We start from the raw sequence: 16,768 nt of genomic DNA, 5'->3' as shown, positions 1-16,768 counted from the left end.
ATCTTTCTAGTTTTTTCCCCGTATTGAGGGAATATGCCCTGGAGAATGCGAAAGATATTTAGGGAAAACATTGGTATAAACAAATAACACATGCTTATAAATATACACAATGCTGTAGTGTTTGATATTAAATTGAGTCAACATTAGGGTTCTTAATTGTGGGAAATAATCTGTGCCAAATTCCAATTATTTTGGTCACCCCATTAGTAGCAAAAATTGAACTTGCCATCAACTGTTTTAAGATATATTTGGAATACGTTTTTGGTCAGGGTTAAAGCGCTTACCTGGTAGCTTACATCTTTCTTGTCTGTGTGCTGTCCAGGAGGGTGACTCCACCATGAGGAATCCTTCTTTCTCTCTGAGGTCTCCACAGTGCTCCCCAGCAGGGAGTGAAGGAACGCCCAAACGTAAGGACAGTGAAAGAGGAAAGGAGACAGTACAGTGCCTACCTTTTTTCATTTAGGAAAAAGCTGCCTCTGGCTTCTTTAAACTCAAAATTACAACTTCACAACAACAGAATGATTTGAGGCCATTATCCCTCAAAGGCCAAAGTACATTTCAGTCTTTGTGGCTGTCTTCGTATATATCATTGTACATTGTCATCACAGTGCTGTGTCTGGTTTTTATGCGCTTTCTTTTTACATACCTTTGGAGGGTAACTTTCTTCTTCATTTGGTGTTGCTTCCTCCAGCGGGTTCTCGTCCCCCGCTGATTCTGCAGTCACCACCTCCCTATGCAGCCTCACCAAGGGAAGGAGGACCTGACCAGAAACAGCAGCTCCAGCAAAGAAAGAAAGCCCCAGCAGTGAAAGAGGAGAAAGATATGTACGACATTGTAAGCTCGCCAAACAAGGACTCTACAAAACTTACCCTCAAGCTGTCCAGGGTCAAGTCAAATGAGTCCGATACCCCAGGTAAGGAACATTTTGGATCAGCTCAATCTTAGCTGGATCCCCATTTTTTTTGTCATGCGGTTTCCCTCATCTCCAGTCTCAAATGTAATCAATAATCTTTCACAGTTTTTTAATCAATTAGCAGTACTAAAATGAGGTATGCTGCGCTCACGTCTTTAAGAACAAAAAATGAATCCTGTCATTCAGAACCCTTGAAGTACTGGAAACCATCATCCCTTTTGAATACAGTCGTGTTTAAGTGTTTTTGTTGATATTTTAGGGGATGTTCTGCCGGGAATGGACGAGAACTCGGACAATATGGAGGCAGAACTGGGCTTTCAGCAGGTGCCTGTTCTTCAGCAAAATCTAGCTCGGCTGCAACAACAGCAGCAAACTGGTGGTGCCAGTGGTCTCCAACCTCCCAGTTCCCCTTACGACGAGGCAGAGCTGGATGCCCTCGCTGAAATCGAAAGGATAGAACGAGAGGCGGCTAGTGAGAAGTGCTCCAAGGAGGTGCAAGATAAAGGTGTGTAGAATGTCTCTAAATATGGACCATATGGATAAAAGCTGAACCCATAGTTGTGAATTCATAACTTTTTATACCTTATATATTTTTAAGGTTTTACAAGTATGTTTTATCTTTATGTCTTTCTCTTTCCAGACAAGCCGCTGAAGAAGAGAAAACAGGACTCTTTTCCTTTGGAGCCAGGCGCAGGGGGACCAGGTGGCCCCACAGGTGCTCCAGGAAGTGGATCAACAGGAGGGGGCAATGCTGGCAAACTGACCCCACAAGAGGCCACCGCAGCTGAGAACGGTGCCAGCCGCCCTCCCCTCATGGTGAGCATCGACCTCCAGCAGGCAGGTCGAGCTGATGGCCAGCTCGACCCCTGTCTGGCGGCCCCTATTCCAGCCCTTGAGGCCCAACGCTGGCCTGAAGAACCAGCTAGTGGGCTGGCTGCAGTGGAGGGTTCTGATACGGCTTTGCGGTTAAAACCAGATGGACGACCGGAAGTCATCAAGAACAGGGTCGATAAACATGACAGCAGGAGAGATGGTCGGGAGTCATCAAAGCACCGACATGATGAGAAGTCCTCTGACAGACGGGGAGACATGCCAAAGTCATCAAACCGAGGGGAACACGGACGAGACAGGGACCGAGAATCTGACAGAGATAGGAAGCATCGGAGCGAGACTGGTGGTCGAGACCGACGCTCCCCTGACTCTCGCTGTCGAAGTGACCGAGATAGGTACCGGGCTTCTTCCACTGGAGAGCCTGGTCGGAGCGGCAATCGGCATGATGGTTCCAAACCGGCCTCATCTGCCTCTGGTGCTCATCTTCCAGATTCTTTCCCTGCCCAGCTCCTGGGAGGGCATAGTGGCGCACTGAAGAACTTCCAGATCCCTAAGGTGATCTGGGCTGACCCAAACCAAATACCTACCCACCTACCAATCATTCAACTTTCACTGCCTGTAATCTCACGAAAACCAAATCACACCACTGCTCAGTCTTGTTTAGGTTTTTATTTTCCCATTTGTAAGCCTTTTATTTATTCCTGGGATTCGTCTTAAAATTCGGTTAACACATTAACCCACACTTAACCATCTGTTAAAAGTAGAAGAAATTGTTTTTGTTGTTGTTTGTCCTGTGTGTAAACAAAAGCAAGTACCTTGAAGAAATGCTCGACTGGTATACTGTATCTCAGATGTTTCATGTGGGTAAACGTCTACTTAAAGCACTCACTGTCAGTATCATGCAGCCCAAAAACCTAGACCGATACTAATTTTCTCTCTACAGTCAAACTTCCATTTGTTTCACCTTTCTAACATCTATTGTCAAAGCAGTGTTGAGAGATGCAACCCCCAGCCACATGCAGTGAAGTTATTTGCCCACAACAGTAGTGTGCTCAGCCAATTTGTACATGGTAGTTTTTGTGTGTTACACAAGACAGAAAAGCAAGCACAGTTTTAAATGGATTGCATTCAATAGCTTCTTTTGCGCTACTAGAAAGGAATGGTTGAAACACGGAACAAACAACCATAGTTGTGTTAGCAGGCACTGCATGGTAGCCAAGTTTAGCACCCAATTAAACAAGGTTACGCTACCAGTTGTTTTATGTTGCAATCAAAGTTTGTAGCTAATCACCCACACAGTATACCAGCAATGAATGGCTTGTGAACTGAAAATGTTTACCTGGTTTTTAGTTGAGGTTGCCATATAAGTGGTTAAGAGTCATCCTTACAGGACTAAACCAGCTATGCAGCCTCTGGAGGATGGAAATGTAGCTTAAACTGATCAGTTACGAGGTTACAGGCATAGATCATGAAAATTGAAATGGGATCACAGTAACAATCTTTATTGTCTCTTTAGACTCTATTCTTCTTAGCAGGGCTAAGTAAAGTTTTTGATTATAGATTAAATATTTTGAGGTCATTAGTAGTGTTTGCGATGTGATACAAAGTTTTGCATTGGCTAAGAAGTTATGACTCCCCTTGTGCTGGAATTGGTTGGAATAAATCATATTCTGAGAAATGTAAATACTCAACATATAATTGGAGAAGGATGCTAAAAATCAAGAACATTGTGCTCATGATAACTGTGTTAGATGACGACTTAATGAATTAACAACAGGATGGTTGTTTGATTTGAACAGAATGGCTCTTAATTGCTTCTTTTTTTTTTTCTGGAGTACAAATACTTTTTCTGATGTTTGCCATTAACTAATTATTTACTTTCAGACAGTAAGGAATGATTACATATTGGACATCACATTTCTTGTCTTTGACGAGTTGACGAGTAAAACAACCACATCCAAAATCTCCCATTTTGGCCCGTCGCTCCCAGTGGCTGGGGGAGTTGCTGCCTTGGCTCTGCAGTTTTGACAATGTACCATGAATTGACCATTACTCCTGCAATTTAAAACATGGAGATAATGAAAAATGGTAGATTGTTGCTTTAAGTCTTGTTATCAGAACATACTGGAAACTCGCATCAAATCAAAATCATCAATCTCATGTCAATCAGTTTGATCCATTGTTACATTTTATTATCTTACATGGTTTTCTTTTTTGTAAACATAGCTCATGTTTCTCTGTCCGACACTTTAAAGTGTGAATTTTATTGGAGTTTGAACCTCAAACTTGGAGGTCTTTCTTGACTTCTTTCTGTTTTTGTGTTTGTTTGTTTTCAGATCAAACGTGATAAGGATGGCAGTGGGTCAAATGAAAGTGAGCTGTGGGGACAGCCCAAAGTTAAACTGGAGAGGCTTGGTTTGGTGAAGGACTTTGAGAATAGGCCCAAGCCTGTAGTGGTTCTGAAAAAGCTCTCTGTTGACCAGATCCAGAGGATCATACGGCACAGCAAGTCTGGAAAGAACAGGATCTCATCAGGAAAGTCTGGGAAAAGTAAGAACAAGAAGCTGTTGAACTGCAAGCCATTTTGCTCATTTAATCAAAATAACTTTACAGCATTTCATTCACTCAGTACATTTTTCCCCATGTACTTAAATAAAAAAAAGAATTACCTTTTTGTTAATAACTTGAAAATGTTATTGTCACATTTTCAGGTGGTATGGACCCGGCAGTTCTGAAGGAGCTGCCCCCAGAACTGCTGGCAGAGATTGAGTCAACCATGCCCCTGTGTGAAAGGGTAAAGGTGAACAAGAGGAAACGAAGCACTGTAAATGAGAAGCCCAAATACGCTGAGGTCAGCTCGGATGAAGACTTTGACGCAAATGGCGAATGTGAGTCAAACTATTCTATTCTCGTTCGTTCTCCCTGCTAATCTTTGCACGAGGTTTGGTCATTTGCTTTGAGAAATATTCTTAAAATGTAATGAACCTAAATGAATGCCTGTTGAGATTACTATTTTTGACCATTCCTACACAGAAATATTTTTATATTTAAAGTCCCACTCCAGACACGTTTTAAAGTATGTAAACATACTTTATGATTCATATTTAGTTTAACATGGTTTCCCACATAAACAGTTTAATAAAACAATGGAAAGGGATTGAAAGCACATCTACTCTTTCGAGGGGTTAGTGTTGCTTTGGTATAGATTTCTTTTTTTTTTTTTTTTAGATTATAGGGCCTGATTTATTTAAATTTTTTATCCCTAATCTCTACAGCCGCAAGGAAGCGGCAGCGCCGAGACAAAGACAGGTCCTGGGATATGGAGGAAAGGGAACGGCGGGGTTCAGGGGATCATCGGAAAAGCGGGCACCGGGACAGCCGACGAGGCTCAGGGAGCCGCTACCGAGACTCCTCCGAGGAACATTCACCTCCACCCAGCATGAGTGAAAGTCTGTATTCAAGTCATCTGTCACAGCATTTCCATTTACTTTTTTAACTTTTGTGTTTGACATTGATAGACCTGCTTTGTTTGGTCTCCGCAGTTAAATGCCCCATTTGATTGTGAAGTTATGTTCTTTTATCTATATACAGAAAGCTAAATAAATTACATGACATCACAGATTAGAAACATTAAAGGAAATGCATCCATTTATATTTTACTTATCTGCCAGTGTATGCGACAAATTGAAACCTAGAAAACAAAGAGAGTTTACTAAAATAAAAAAACTTGTAGAGAGTGTTGGGAATGAATTTTGGGTTGCAACACACAATAAAAACAAAACAAACGGCAATAACAAATTAAGATTTTTCTCACTCAGTTGCCAGAAAAATGAAGATGAAGGAGAAGCAGAAGAAACGGAAAGCATATGAACCCAAGCTGACCCAAGAAGAGTTGATGGACTCGTCCACATTCAAGAGGTTCTTGGCGAGCATTGACAACATACTGGATAATCTGGAGGATGTGGATTTCACTACCATGGGTAAATTGAATGTTACGAATGTAACTACGGTTCTATGAATCCTGGATGACCGCCAGAGTTCTTAGTCACTCGGAATCTTGCGAATCCCGAGTTTGTGGATGCCACCGGAACTTAATACCTTAGCGGGGTCATCCCGAGGTCACATGTGACTTTGTTGATATAAATACTCGACCTGCGCATGCGCGAGACAGAAAGGATGAAATAAAAATCTGTGCTGACAGGTTTTGTCAATTTTGAAAATCCAAATGCAGAAACCTCACTGTATTTTATTGTGATTTCTTCTGTGTTTTCCAGCGGCAGATGATGATGAGATACCCCAAGAATTTCTGCTTGGTAAACACCAGTTGAATGAGCTGGGCAGCGAGTCTGCCAAGATTAAGGCCATGGGCATCTCCAGCAGGGTACTGAATATAGTATATTAGTACAAAGGAAGTTGGACTGTTGTGAATGTGTGGTGCTGTTTCAGATTTAGGACTAAATAAAGGTCCCTGTTGTTGTAGATCCCGTCAGACAAGCTGGTGAAGCTGCTGAACATACTGGAGAAGAATATCCAGGATGGGTCCAAGCTCTCCACCATGATGAGCCATGTGAGCTCCCTTCCTCCCTCTTTCTGTGTTGAATATTCTTTTAGTGGTGGTTAACATGACAATTTTGTGATATACTACAGAAATCCATAGAGTATTAATGTAGGAAAATCAAAAGATACCCACTGGCAGCAAAAGTAGAAAATTAATTGTTAAAATGCTACAAAAGATTTCTTTGCTAAATGTAATGAAAAAAAAAAAAAACAACTTTGGCCTTCAGATAGTAGTTTATTTCCGTTAGATGCATTCACATTCTTTTCCTTTCTAACCTCAGGACCATGATGCTGAAGATGAGGAGAAACTTTGGAGAGACCTGATAATGGAGAGAGTCACAAAGTCAGCAGACGCCTGTCTGACGGCGCTTAACATCATGACCTCATCACACATGCCGAAGGCTGTCTACATAGAAGACGTCATAGAGCGGGTGCTACAATATACCAAGTATCATCTTCAGAACACACTGTATCCACAATACGACCCAGTCTACAGGGTGGACCCTCATGGAGGTGAGGATAAAGAAAAGGAGCTTCATTTCATTTGTTTAATTCATGTTATGTGTGCGTGGGCTGTTGTGATCTCAGTGAAACTTTTTTAGTTTTAAAATGATTGTGTGAGAATCTTCTGTCAGTTTTGTTCATAAAACTCCAAGAACTAAGCTGAGAGATGGACAAACCTGCCCGCAATTAATCACTGGTGTCTGGAAATTATCATTGGGTTATTACATACAAATGACTGACTTTATAGACCCTTCTGCATGGAAGTATACCTTAAGCGCAAATGGTACGACCTGTAGCAGAAATTACAGCTGTAATGAGATCAAGCATGACTCCCTGGATTACATTTAAGAAATGTGTTTATAAAGCTGTTAGCTCTCTTATGATATATATTCAAGTGAAGTTTAATTTAACAGAGTGCCAACATATTACACATTTCTTTTTTTGATTAACAGAAACGGAAAATGTTTTTTTTAGTATGTAAAATCATGGTTCGTGATCAAAACACTTTGAAAAGGATTTAACAGGGTTATTACTCTTGTTCATCTAGGTGGCCTGTTAAGCTCCAAGGCAAAGCGTGCAAAATGCTCCACACACAAGCAGCGTGTGATTGTCATGTTGTACAACAAAGTGTGCGACATTGTCAGCAACATGTCTGAGCTCCTAGAGATCCAGCTACTTACAGACACAACCATCCTCCAGGTAAACACTAAAATTACTCAGTTATAGACTGCAGTTCTGTTTATCAAGTCAAAAATTGCAGCGCAAACCAGATGCTGATTCATGTCATTCTTTTTTCTTTTTTTTACCAGGTTTCTTCTATGGGAATCACTCCGTTCTTTGTGGAGAATGTCAGTGAGCTGCAGCTGTGTGCCATTAAACTAGTTACAGCAGTAAGTCTGTGTTCATTTGTGTCTCTCTCTAAAGAATGTATAGAATTTTTTTTATCTTAAAAGATTGCTTGCGATCTTTTTGGGTCACATTATACGGAATACTACATTGCGTTTTTTTGGGGTTAAATGGCTCCTGACTTTTGTGATCATCTCTTGGTATATCATCCTTTTATGTGTTTTTACTGTTCTACAAAACTATGAAGGTAGAGACTAACCACCTTTTATTTTCTGTCTCCAGGTGTTCTCACGTTATGAGAAGCATCGGCAGCTGATCTTGGAGGAGATCTTCACCTCTTTGGCCAGACTGCCGACCAGCAAACGCTCTCTCAGGAATTTCCGGTAACTTGTTTTATGTTAATTTACATTGATTTATAGCCATTAGGTGTTGTAAGGATAAGGCATCAAATGAAATGCTTTATTTTTGTCCGGCCATCAATGTAGCAAAATAATAGTTGAGGCAGAGGTGAAGATTTCACAATTGTGTTCCCAAACCAAGTCCATTATTTTCCTGTATAATACCCATAATAGTAACTGATCATGTATCCTTGCCTCTTGTGTCCCTAGGCTGAACAGCTCAGACCAGGATGGAGAGCCATTGTACATTCAAATGGTGACGGCTCTGGTGCTGCAACTGATCCAGTGTGTGGTCCACCTCCCCAACGACAAGGACATGTTCGACGAGTACGACAGCAAGGTAGGACAGCAAGCAGACACTCAAAACCACCACGCAAGCAAACATACAATTTATACAAATACAAACGCATTCAAACATGCTCACAGGTCTTTTTTTTTTTTTTTTTCTTCGATTTAGGTGGATCAAGATGTATTGATAACCAACTCCTATGAGACGGCAATGAGAACAGCACAAAACTTCCTCTCAGTCTTCCTCAAAAAGTAATTACCATTCCATTTTGTACTGCCTTCAAATAGACTATGTTCTTTTTTTAATAAGAAAGTTGCATTGCACTGAAGCTGTCACCTAAAGTATTTATTACCATGCGACAGTGCAGACTAATGCAGAAGAAAAAAAGCTGAAGAACTACTTCTTTTTCTCTTTTGGAGCATTGCTACCTGTCACGTGCATTACTGCCCCAGTTTGTTATTCCTTCTGCAGCCAGCAGAAATATGTATCAAACCGCCACCATCCTCATGGTGTGCATGTTTCCCCATGTGCATGCTGGGTATTGCACGAGATGCAAACAATTTATGGACCTACTTGTCAAAATTGCTACTAAGTACTCACAACACTTTTTGGTGTTTGGTGGATTTAGTGCCGGCTTGTTAGCCTTACACATTTTAACTTTCTATGTCTTCATTATCTGGTGGCTGTATGACGCTTGGCCCCTTTGGCCTGCTACCATTGATATTTTTTCACTATGGTTTCCATTCTTTCCTACTATTTTCCCTTTTTCTTCTCTGCCACCTTCTTCATCTTTCTCCCGTCCTCAGGTGTGGCAGTAAGCAGGGAGAAGAAGATTACCGGCCATTGTTTGAGAACTTTGTACAGGACCTGCTCTCCACAGTAAACAAACCAGAGTGGCCTGCTGCAGAGCTGCTGCTCAGTCTACTTGGTAGACTACTGGTTAGTATGACAGAGCTCTTTCTTTAAACTGAAAATGCAACTATTTGCGCTTATGTTAAGAATAGATGATTTAGAATAATAGGAGGGCATCTTTTGACAAAAAAAGACATGTTAAGATGTTGGAACTTATTACATTATTATTTGGAAAAGACATCCTCTGGTCGCATGTATTCTTTGAATTTCTAATTTATTTATATCACTAGTTTTTGACCTGCCATCAACAGAATTACTTTTAATTTGTGGCAGTCAAGTATTAAAACACTTAAAGATGCACTACTGTAGAAAGTTAAATGTACTAATGCAATGATAAGATGGGTTATTTTTCTTTGAGTGTACAAGTGAAAGTCAATCTTGGACTAAAGTGTAAAATTCTTAATTTCGTTTTTGCTCTGTCTGCTCCCATCAGGTACACCAGTTCAGTAATAAGCAGACAGAGATGGCTCTGAGAGTAGCATCTCTGGACTACCTGGGCACAGTGGCTGCTCGTCTGAGGAAGGACGCCGTCACCAGCAAGATGGACCAGAGATCAATTGATCGAATCCTGCAAGAGGTAGAATAACAACTTCACATTTGATGACCTCACTGTCTCTTGAACATATAAGTTGAAGTTTATAGTGACAAAAATAAGTTAAATGGAACAAGCAAAACAATTAGTTTTGTGATCCATCTCTCTTTGATTATATAGTCTCAAGGTAATGATGAGACCCAGCAGCTGCAGAAGGCTCTACTGGACTACTTGGAAGAGAGTGCTGAGAACGATGCCTCACTGGTGGTAAGTTTACATTAGACTGGCTGTGCAAGTGGTGACTTAAAACACATATTTGCATTAAAGTAAGTAGGGCTGGACCCAAACATTTGACTATTCGGATATTTGTTTATTAGGTAGGTTTTTGGTTTTTAATTTTTCAGATTTTTATTTTTTTTTTTTATACTGTAGAATAACCAAATCCTAAAAAATAAATGCCTTTAATTAAACTGAAAAGTCTCATGTTGTAGCACAGTGTTTCCATTTTAGCTCAGTGTGAGTCTTTACATGTCATTTACATGTGTGTTTCTCTCCACAAACACACACAGGCACGGTGCGGTGCAATGAGAAAAGTGCAGCGACGACTGGGCAGTCTGCTAACTTGTTGCTCTTGCTACCAATATTAGCTGCTCTGTTTCAACAATTTTAGACTGAAAAAACTTTTGCATGCAGGCTAAAATTCACCATGGTGTTCTGTTGGGATTAAGCTATGATGCTAGGCTAATTTATACAGTGAAACACTGCTGCCCTATGCCGTCCATCTCAGCTGTGAACGGAGAAATTTCTGGCTGGATCGAGTTATAACCAAGCAGTCTGATGTGTGTAAGGCAAGGCAGCTTTATTTGTATAGCACAGTTCAGCAACAAGGCAATCCAAAGTGCGTTTCATGAAAGAGCAATTAAAAACATAAAAACAGCTAAAATAGAATAAGCCACATTTAACAGAATAAAAGTTACAGTGCAGTGTAAGAAATGAACAATTACTGCTGCAGAGGTCTGTATGGTTATACTGTAGCAGCCTGGTGTCTTTGAAGGTAAACACAGTCAACGACCATGCACAATGCCACTGCTGGCACGGCACTGGCTGGCTGAGTCCTTGATTTGATTTCATGAGTTTTCTATTAGCGGAGCACGGGTTTTAAGTGTCAATATCTTAGTCGATCATCTTTATTTAATTGTGGGAAGCCAAAATCGTGATCGTGATTAATATTCGATTAATTGTGCAGCCCTACTTTGTCCTCTAGTTTGCTAGAAAGTTCTACGTTGCCCAGTGGTTCCGGGACGCCACCACAGAGGCTGAGAAGTCCATGCGGAACCAGAACCCGAAGGATGAGGACTCATCGGACGGACCACAACATGCCAAGGAGATGGAGACCACCGGTGAAATTATGCAGCGTGCTGAGAAGCGCAAGAAGTTCCTGCGCAACATCATAAAGACCACGCCGGCTCATTTCGCCACCCTGAAGTAAGAATTTGTGAATATCTCATTAATGTACTCCATATCACATAACTTATTGACCTATTTAAACCTATTTCTGTTTCTTTTTTGTTGTCATAGCCGCCTGTCAGCTAGAGTTTCACTGTCTGTGTTGTGACTGTATAATCCTATAACATTTGTCCTTTTTGCCCTTCTCTCCAGAATGAACTCTGACACTGTGGACTATGAGGACTCCTGTCTGATTGTGCGTTATTTGGCCTCCATGAGGCCGTTCGCCCAGAGCTTTGATATTTATTTAACACAGGTAAGATCTTACCATAAGTATCTTTTTGTCTTTTTAATGAATCACAGCAGCTACATAAAATAATAAGTCGTTCATACAGTATAATACAGGTAATATTAGGACTCACTGGTTTGTCTTTGTTTTGTTAACTGTTGTACTGAAAAAAACAAATCATGTGTAATTATAGGTTGGTGCATTTATAATTATTTTTTTTTATAGATCTTGCGAGTCCTCGGGGAAAGTGCCATCGCTGTAAGGACTAAAGCCATGAAATGTTTGTCTGAGGTTGTGGCTGTGGACCCCAGCATACTGGCGAGGGTATGTTAGGATCCGTGTTTGCAAAGACAATTTGTCATGCCTGAATTGCACACACGATTGCTCTGTCAGAATGTACTTTCTAATTCTGTTGTGTATGCAAGTTTTCGTGTTGTCTTTCTTCCCGTGCTATATACTTACACTCTTCTCCACTTCTGCAGTCCGACATGCAGCGAGGCGTCCATGGTCGTTTGATGGACAACTCTACCAGTGTGAGAGAGGCAGCTGTAGAGCTGCTGGGCAAATTTGTGCTCAGCAGACCCCAACTCACCGAGCAGTACTATGACATGCTCATAGAGAGGATACTGGTAAGTTGCCCAATTCCGATTCATTGTAGACACATTATTCCGTTGTGAGGTCTTACAATCCCCATATGAACTGTACACATGATAGTTTTACTGGTAACTGCGTCAATTGATAAACCTTGTTTGCAATGATGTTATGGTATGCCCTGTCATCAAAATACTGATATATAGGTATTGATGTGTGTTCAATGGTCCTCAAACAACCACACCCCCACCACCAACCATGCATGCTGTGCCCATGCATTTCAGGGCCATTGTGATGCTACAATTGGAACTATTATGATTTATCAGAACGGAACATTTTCCAGGCCATTGCTAGTCCATTGACAAGGACATATCCTGCTGTTTGTCCATACTGGCAACAACATGATGTGATCTTAACCATTATACAGTGCACTGGCAGTTGATCATTATGTCTCCCTTGTGAATGTATCAAGAGCCTCCTACATAGCAAGCTTTTTGATGAGGTATCTTTGAGTTGTGGTTCCGTTCATTGTACACCTTTACGATTGTCACATTGGAAAAATAACTTTTTCTCTGGCTCTATATGTTTTACACTTTAAAACCTTAAAACCTGTTGCATGCACCTGTTTAACACGTATACACGTGACGAGCGGGACATCTTCTACTGGGTCAAGGAGGCTATTTTTTCTGGTCACTGAGTTTCAATGGGAAAGCACTGCAGGGATTGAGTTTGAAGAAATTTTAAGTTTGCTTATACATGATAAAAATAATAATTAAATAAGGAGCCAGCTTATTAGCAGCATGCAGTCTAGGATTAACGCAGATCATTGTGATCGCCGTGGTAATATAAACCATCAATATTGCAATGCAGTCAACACACAAGCTTTGTGCTCATTCTTTGTATTCAGCATATGAGAAGTGAAGGCATTGAAATTGTTGTGCCTGTTGTCATGGAAATGCTCAGGAGGGTTCATGAGAAGTTCACTCTTCATTACAGTCTTATACTGCCACCTATTGGCAGACAAATGCTACCGCACCCCAGGCAGTTGTTTCTTTTGTATATGAAAACAAAAGCCTTGTTTTTGATGTAATGCTTGCAGAACATTGCAAAGCCTTTACGATTTGAACTTATTTTGGTGCACAGGACACTGGTATCAGCGTGAGAAAACGGGTGATCAAGATCCTCAGAGACATCTGTCTGGAGCAGCCAACCTTCAGTAAGGTTACTGAGATGTGTGTGAGGATGATCCGCAGGGTCAATGATGAGGAAGGCATCAAGGTATGGATCAACTGCACCTTTGTCTCTTCACAATTTAAGTGAAATAAATACATTTTAATTCATAGATATGACTTCCATTCTTCAATCATTATTATTCTATTTATTTAACATGACTCTTTTTAGATAGATCTTTCTGTATTGCAATATGTTCATCACAAAACTTTTAAAATATTTGTACACAGTATAGATCCAACCTAATGGCACGTGAACTTGCTGTTTATAGAAATTGGTGAATGAGACATTCCAGAAGTTGTGGTTTACTCCGACTCCAGCCCATGACAAGGAGACCATGACCAGAAAGATCCTCAACATCACTGATGTGGTAGGTTTAACTGAATTGCCAGTTTTTTTTTGTATCCAGTAATAAAAATACATCTCACCAAAAAATCTAAATCTTTCACCAGCCTCCACCCTGTATCATTTTGTCTCATAATGAAGTTTGGCCAGAATAGTTTTAATTCTTGCGTCTGATTTCTCCTTCAGGTCTCAGCGTGTCGAGACACCGGCTATGACTGGTTTGAGCAGCTTCTTCAGAATGTAAGCATTTGATTTATGTGTTGGGGCTTCCCCTGGTGGGAAATATATCAATGTTTACAACCTTTTTAAAATAAACATTGTCTCTCTTGTTCTAGCTTCTCAAGTCTGAAGAGGATGCATCCTATAAACCAGCAAAAAAGGCCTGTGTTCAGCTAGTTGACAATCTGGTAGAGCACATCCTCAAATACGAGGAGTCTCTTTCAGGTATGCAAGTTTATCATTTGACACCAACTCAAACTGGGCCATGCGGCAGATGTTGATTTTCTTTTAAACCACTGTCTATACTTCTAGTTGAGTTAATCAATGCTCTATAGTAAGTTTGATTTTGAATTATTATACTATTAAAATTAGAATGAATGTATTTCCTCTTTCCTCTGTAGAGAACAAAGGTGTAAACTCAACACGGCTAGTGGCGTGTATCACCACCTTGTACTTATTCAGCAAGATCAGAGCCCAGCTCATGGTCAAACATGCAATGACCATGCAACCCTACCTGACCACAAAGTGTAACGTAAGTTGTGCATACTAAATCCATTTTGTTACTGTGGAAGTATTAAGGAAATACTTAAACCATATTGCGTAATTAATGACTCTTTACATGTGTGGAGGAATTAACATAAAGAATTCACGGCCTAATCCCCAGATTGGATTGAGCAGTGAAAAGACAATTTTGCAATGATTTTTCTGTTTGGTGAATTTAAGGACCACCAGTCGAGTCACTCTTGGTGCCTGATCTATCAGAGCTTCCCCTTAATTACTGGTATATTGTTTCCCCTGCAGACTTCCAATGACTTCATGGTCATCTGTAACGTGGCAAAGATCTTGGAGCTTGTGGTACCTCTGATGGAGCACCCCAGTGAAACTTTCCTTGCCACAATCGAAGAAGACCTCATGAAACTCATCATCAAATACGGCATGACGGTGCGTGGCAGTGGCTTTTTTTTAGAAATGTATATTGGGTACACCATTGTAGAACCAGATTTGCTCTGAAATGTAAGTGAAGTGTAATCGGTGCTATAGAGGTGACACGGTGGTCTTCCTTCCTTTTCTCTAGGTGGTCCAGCACTGTGTGAGCTGTCTTGGAGCTGTTGTCAACAAAGTCACACACAACTATAAGTTTGTCTGGGCTTGCTTCAACAGATTCTATGGTGAGATATACAGTTAGCAACTTTGATTGTGTATGCACTGTTTTCGCAAGGACAGCTTTAAAGTGTCACCTTTACCACATTCCAAGACCAGGCAATATAACTTGTGTTTCAACTTTCCAAACAATGTATCAATTTAAACGAGAGTACACTCTAGTTTTAAGTAAAAAAAAAAAAAAAAAGATTGAAAAAAATAAAAATTGGAACTTTAAAGTCTATCTTTTTTTTTTTTTTTTTTCAGGCGCACTTAACAAGCTGAAGGTTCAGCATCAGGAGGATCCTAACAGCACGACATTGGTAGCAAACAAGCCCTTCCTGCTGCGATCGCTCTTCACTGTGGGTGCTCTGGCCCGGCACTTTGATTTTGATCTGGAGGAGTTCAAGGGCACCAACAAGGTAGGATTGTGGTTGATGTGTCATAATGTTTAAAATTTGAAATAAATGCTGTGGACAGCTATGGATTGCAATTGTAAGTCACAAAGAACTCACTGCTTGAGAAAGTGTCGTAAGTAAAGTCAGAGAAAATAGCTTGGATGTGAAACCAAAGCCATTGCTTTACCATCTTTGTTGCTGCTATAACAAATGTTTAAATGTACGCTATCTTACAACTACGTGTCCATGTATGTTGTGTACAGGTTGAGATCAAGGAGAAAGTTCTGGAGTTGCTGATATACTTCACCAAACATGAGGACGAGGAGGTCAAGACCAAAGCCATCATTGGCTTAGGCAAGAACACCATTTTTAAATATTAGTTTTGACAAATGTAAAGGTCACCATATTTATTGTGTGCAAAAACCTATCTTTAGATTTTCTTTCCCCAGCAGGTATAGATGAGGTGGATGGAGATGCATTGTTTACATGTCTTTGCTTTGTGTTATTCTATTTCCTCAGGCTTCCTCGTGATTATGCATCCCAGCCAGATGTTTATGCCTGAGGTGAAGACCTTGTACAATGGCATCCTGGCTGACAGTGCCTCCTCCATCAACCTCAAAATCCAGATCCTCAAAAACCTCCAGACATACCTTCAAGAGGAGGACACGCGGATGCAGGAAGCAGACAGAGAATGTAAGTAAAGTTGTGGTTGTTGCTGTACTTTTTAACAGCTTTTTGATTCAGCACTCCAGTGTTTCATCCTCTGACAGCATACTGGTTTTGTTTTTGTTTTTTGTTTGTAAAAGTTGGTACAACGCATCATATTTTGTGACCTTGCAGGGAAGAAACTGTCCAAAAAGGAGGATCTGAAGGAGATGGGAGACATCTCTTCAGGGATGAGCAGCTCCATCATGCAGCTTTATCTTAAACAGGTGCTGGAGGCATTCTTCCACACCCAGTCCAGTGTACGGCACTTTGCTCTCAACGTCATAGCTCTCACACTCAACCAGGGTCTCATCCATCCTGTTCAGGTAAGATATGAGAGCCAGAAGCTGTCAAACCACCCCACCTCTAGTAATTAATAAAAAATAAACCCAAACTACCATTTTATTAACACATCTTTGTCCTAGAATTGGGCTCATAGATGTAGTATTTCAATATGATATCAATTATCATTTGGTCACATTTATCCACATTTTTATTCTTGTGTGTGTGTTGGTTGTGTGTGTAAATCTTAAAGCCTAAAACTAACTCCTTAAAGATAACCATTATTTCATGTGTTCTAGTATAGTTAAACCCTCATTTACTTCAATGTAACAGTTTTAATA

At 40.6% G+C, this 16,768-nt stretch overlaps 1 protein-coding gene across 3 annotated transcripts in view; it reads left to right on the top strand.

The window, feature by feature from the left end:
- Positions 1 to 16,768, top strand: part of nipbla (NIPBL cohesin loading factor a) — a 31,868-nt gene that overhangs the window by 10,637 nt on the left and 4,463 nt on the right. For 2 of the 3 annotated variants that reach the window (XM_078250841.1, XM_078250839.1), the window contains exons 9-42: positions 323 to 407; positions 692 to 913; positions 1,173 to 1,418; positions 1,554 to 2,299; positions 4,081 to 4,294; positions 4,456 to 4,632; positions 5,020 to 5,193; positions 5,563 to 5,724; positions 6,019 to 6,125; positions 6,225 to 6,311; positions 6,583 to 6,814; positions 7,353 to 7,504; positions 7,615 to 7,695; positions 7,934 to 8,034; positions 8,260 to 8,389; positions 8,507 to 8,589; positions 9,145 to 9,277; positions 9,684 to 9,827; positions 9,963 to 10,049; positions 11,047 to 11,267; positions 11,442 to 11,544; positions 11,743 to 11,841; positions 12,000 to 12,146; positions 13,252 to 13,386; positions 13,610 to 13,708; positions 13,870 to 13,923; positions 14,019 to 14,127; positions 14,304 to 14,434; positions 14,704 to 14,844; positions 14,978 to 15,071; positions 15,310 to 15,464; positions 15,704 to 15,794; positions 15,960 to 16,133; positions 16,281 to 16,471. In XM_078250841.1, coding sequence (XP_078106967.1) covers positions 323 to 407; positions 692 to 913; positions 1,173 to 1,418; positions 1,554 to 2,299; positions 4,081 to 4,294; positions 4,456 to 4,632; positions 5,020 to 5,193; positions 5,563 to 5,724; positions 6,019 to 6,125; positions 6,225 to 6,311; positions 6,583 to 6,814; positions 7,353 to 7,504; positions 7,615 to 7,695; positions 7,934 to 8,034; positions 8,260 to 8,389; positions 8,507 to 8,589; positions 9,145 to 9,277; positions 9,684 to 9,827; positions 9,963 to 10,049; positions 11,047 to 11,267; positions 11,442 to 11,544; positions 11,743 to 11,841; positions 12,000 to 12,146; positions 13,252 to 13,386; positions 13,610 to 13,708; positions 13,870 to 13,923; positions 14,019 to 14,127; positions 14,304 to 14,434; positions 14,704 to 14,844; positions 14,978 to 15,071; positions 15,310 to 15,464; positions 15,704 to 15,794; positions 15,960 to 16,133; positions 16,281 to 16,471 — 5,307 coding nt within the window. The remainder of the gene's footprint in view (positions 1 to 322; positions 408 to 691; positions 914 to 1,172; positions 1,419 to 1,553; positions 2,300 to 4,080; positions 4,295 to 4,455; positions 4,633 to 5,019; positions 5,194 to 5,562; positions 5,725 to 6,018; positions 6,126 to 6,224; positions 6,312 to 6,582; positions 6,815 to 7,352; positions 7,505 to 7,614; positions 7,696 to 7,933; positions 8,035 to 8,259; positions 8,390 to 8,506; positions 8,590 to 9,144; positions 9,278 to 9,683; positions 9,828 to 9,962; positions 10,050 to 11,046; positions 11,268 to 11,441; positions 11,545 to 11,742; positions 11,842 to 11,999; positions 12,147 to 13,251; positions 13,387 to 13,609; positions 13,709 to 13,869; positions 13,924 to 14,018; positions 14,128 to 14,303; positions 14,435 to 14,703; positions 14,845 to 14,977; positions 15,072 to 15,309; positions 15,465 to 15,703; positions 15,795 to 15,959; positions 16,134 to 16,280; positions 16,472 to 16,768) is intronic. The other variant, XM_078250842.1, reaches the window with a different exon arrangement.

The sequence above is a fragment of the Sander vitreus genome, chromosome 5 (assembly GCF_031162955.1).
Source record: "Sander vitreus isolate 19-12246 chromosome 5, sanVit1, whole genome shotgun sequence".
Taxonomy (NCBI): Eukaryota; Metazoa; Chordata; class Actinopteri; order Perciformes; family Percidae; genus Sander; species Sander vitreus.
This window is presented reverse-complemented; position numbering and strand designations above follow the sequence as displayed.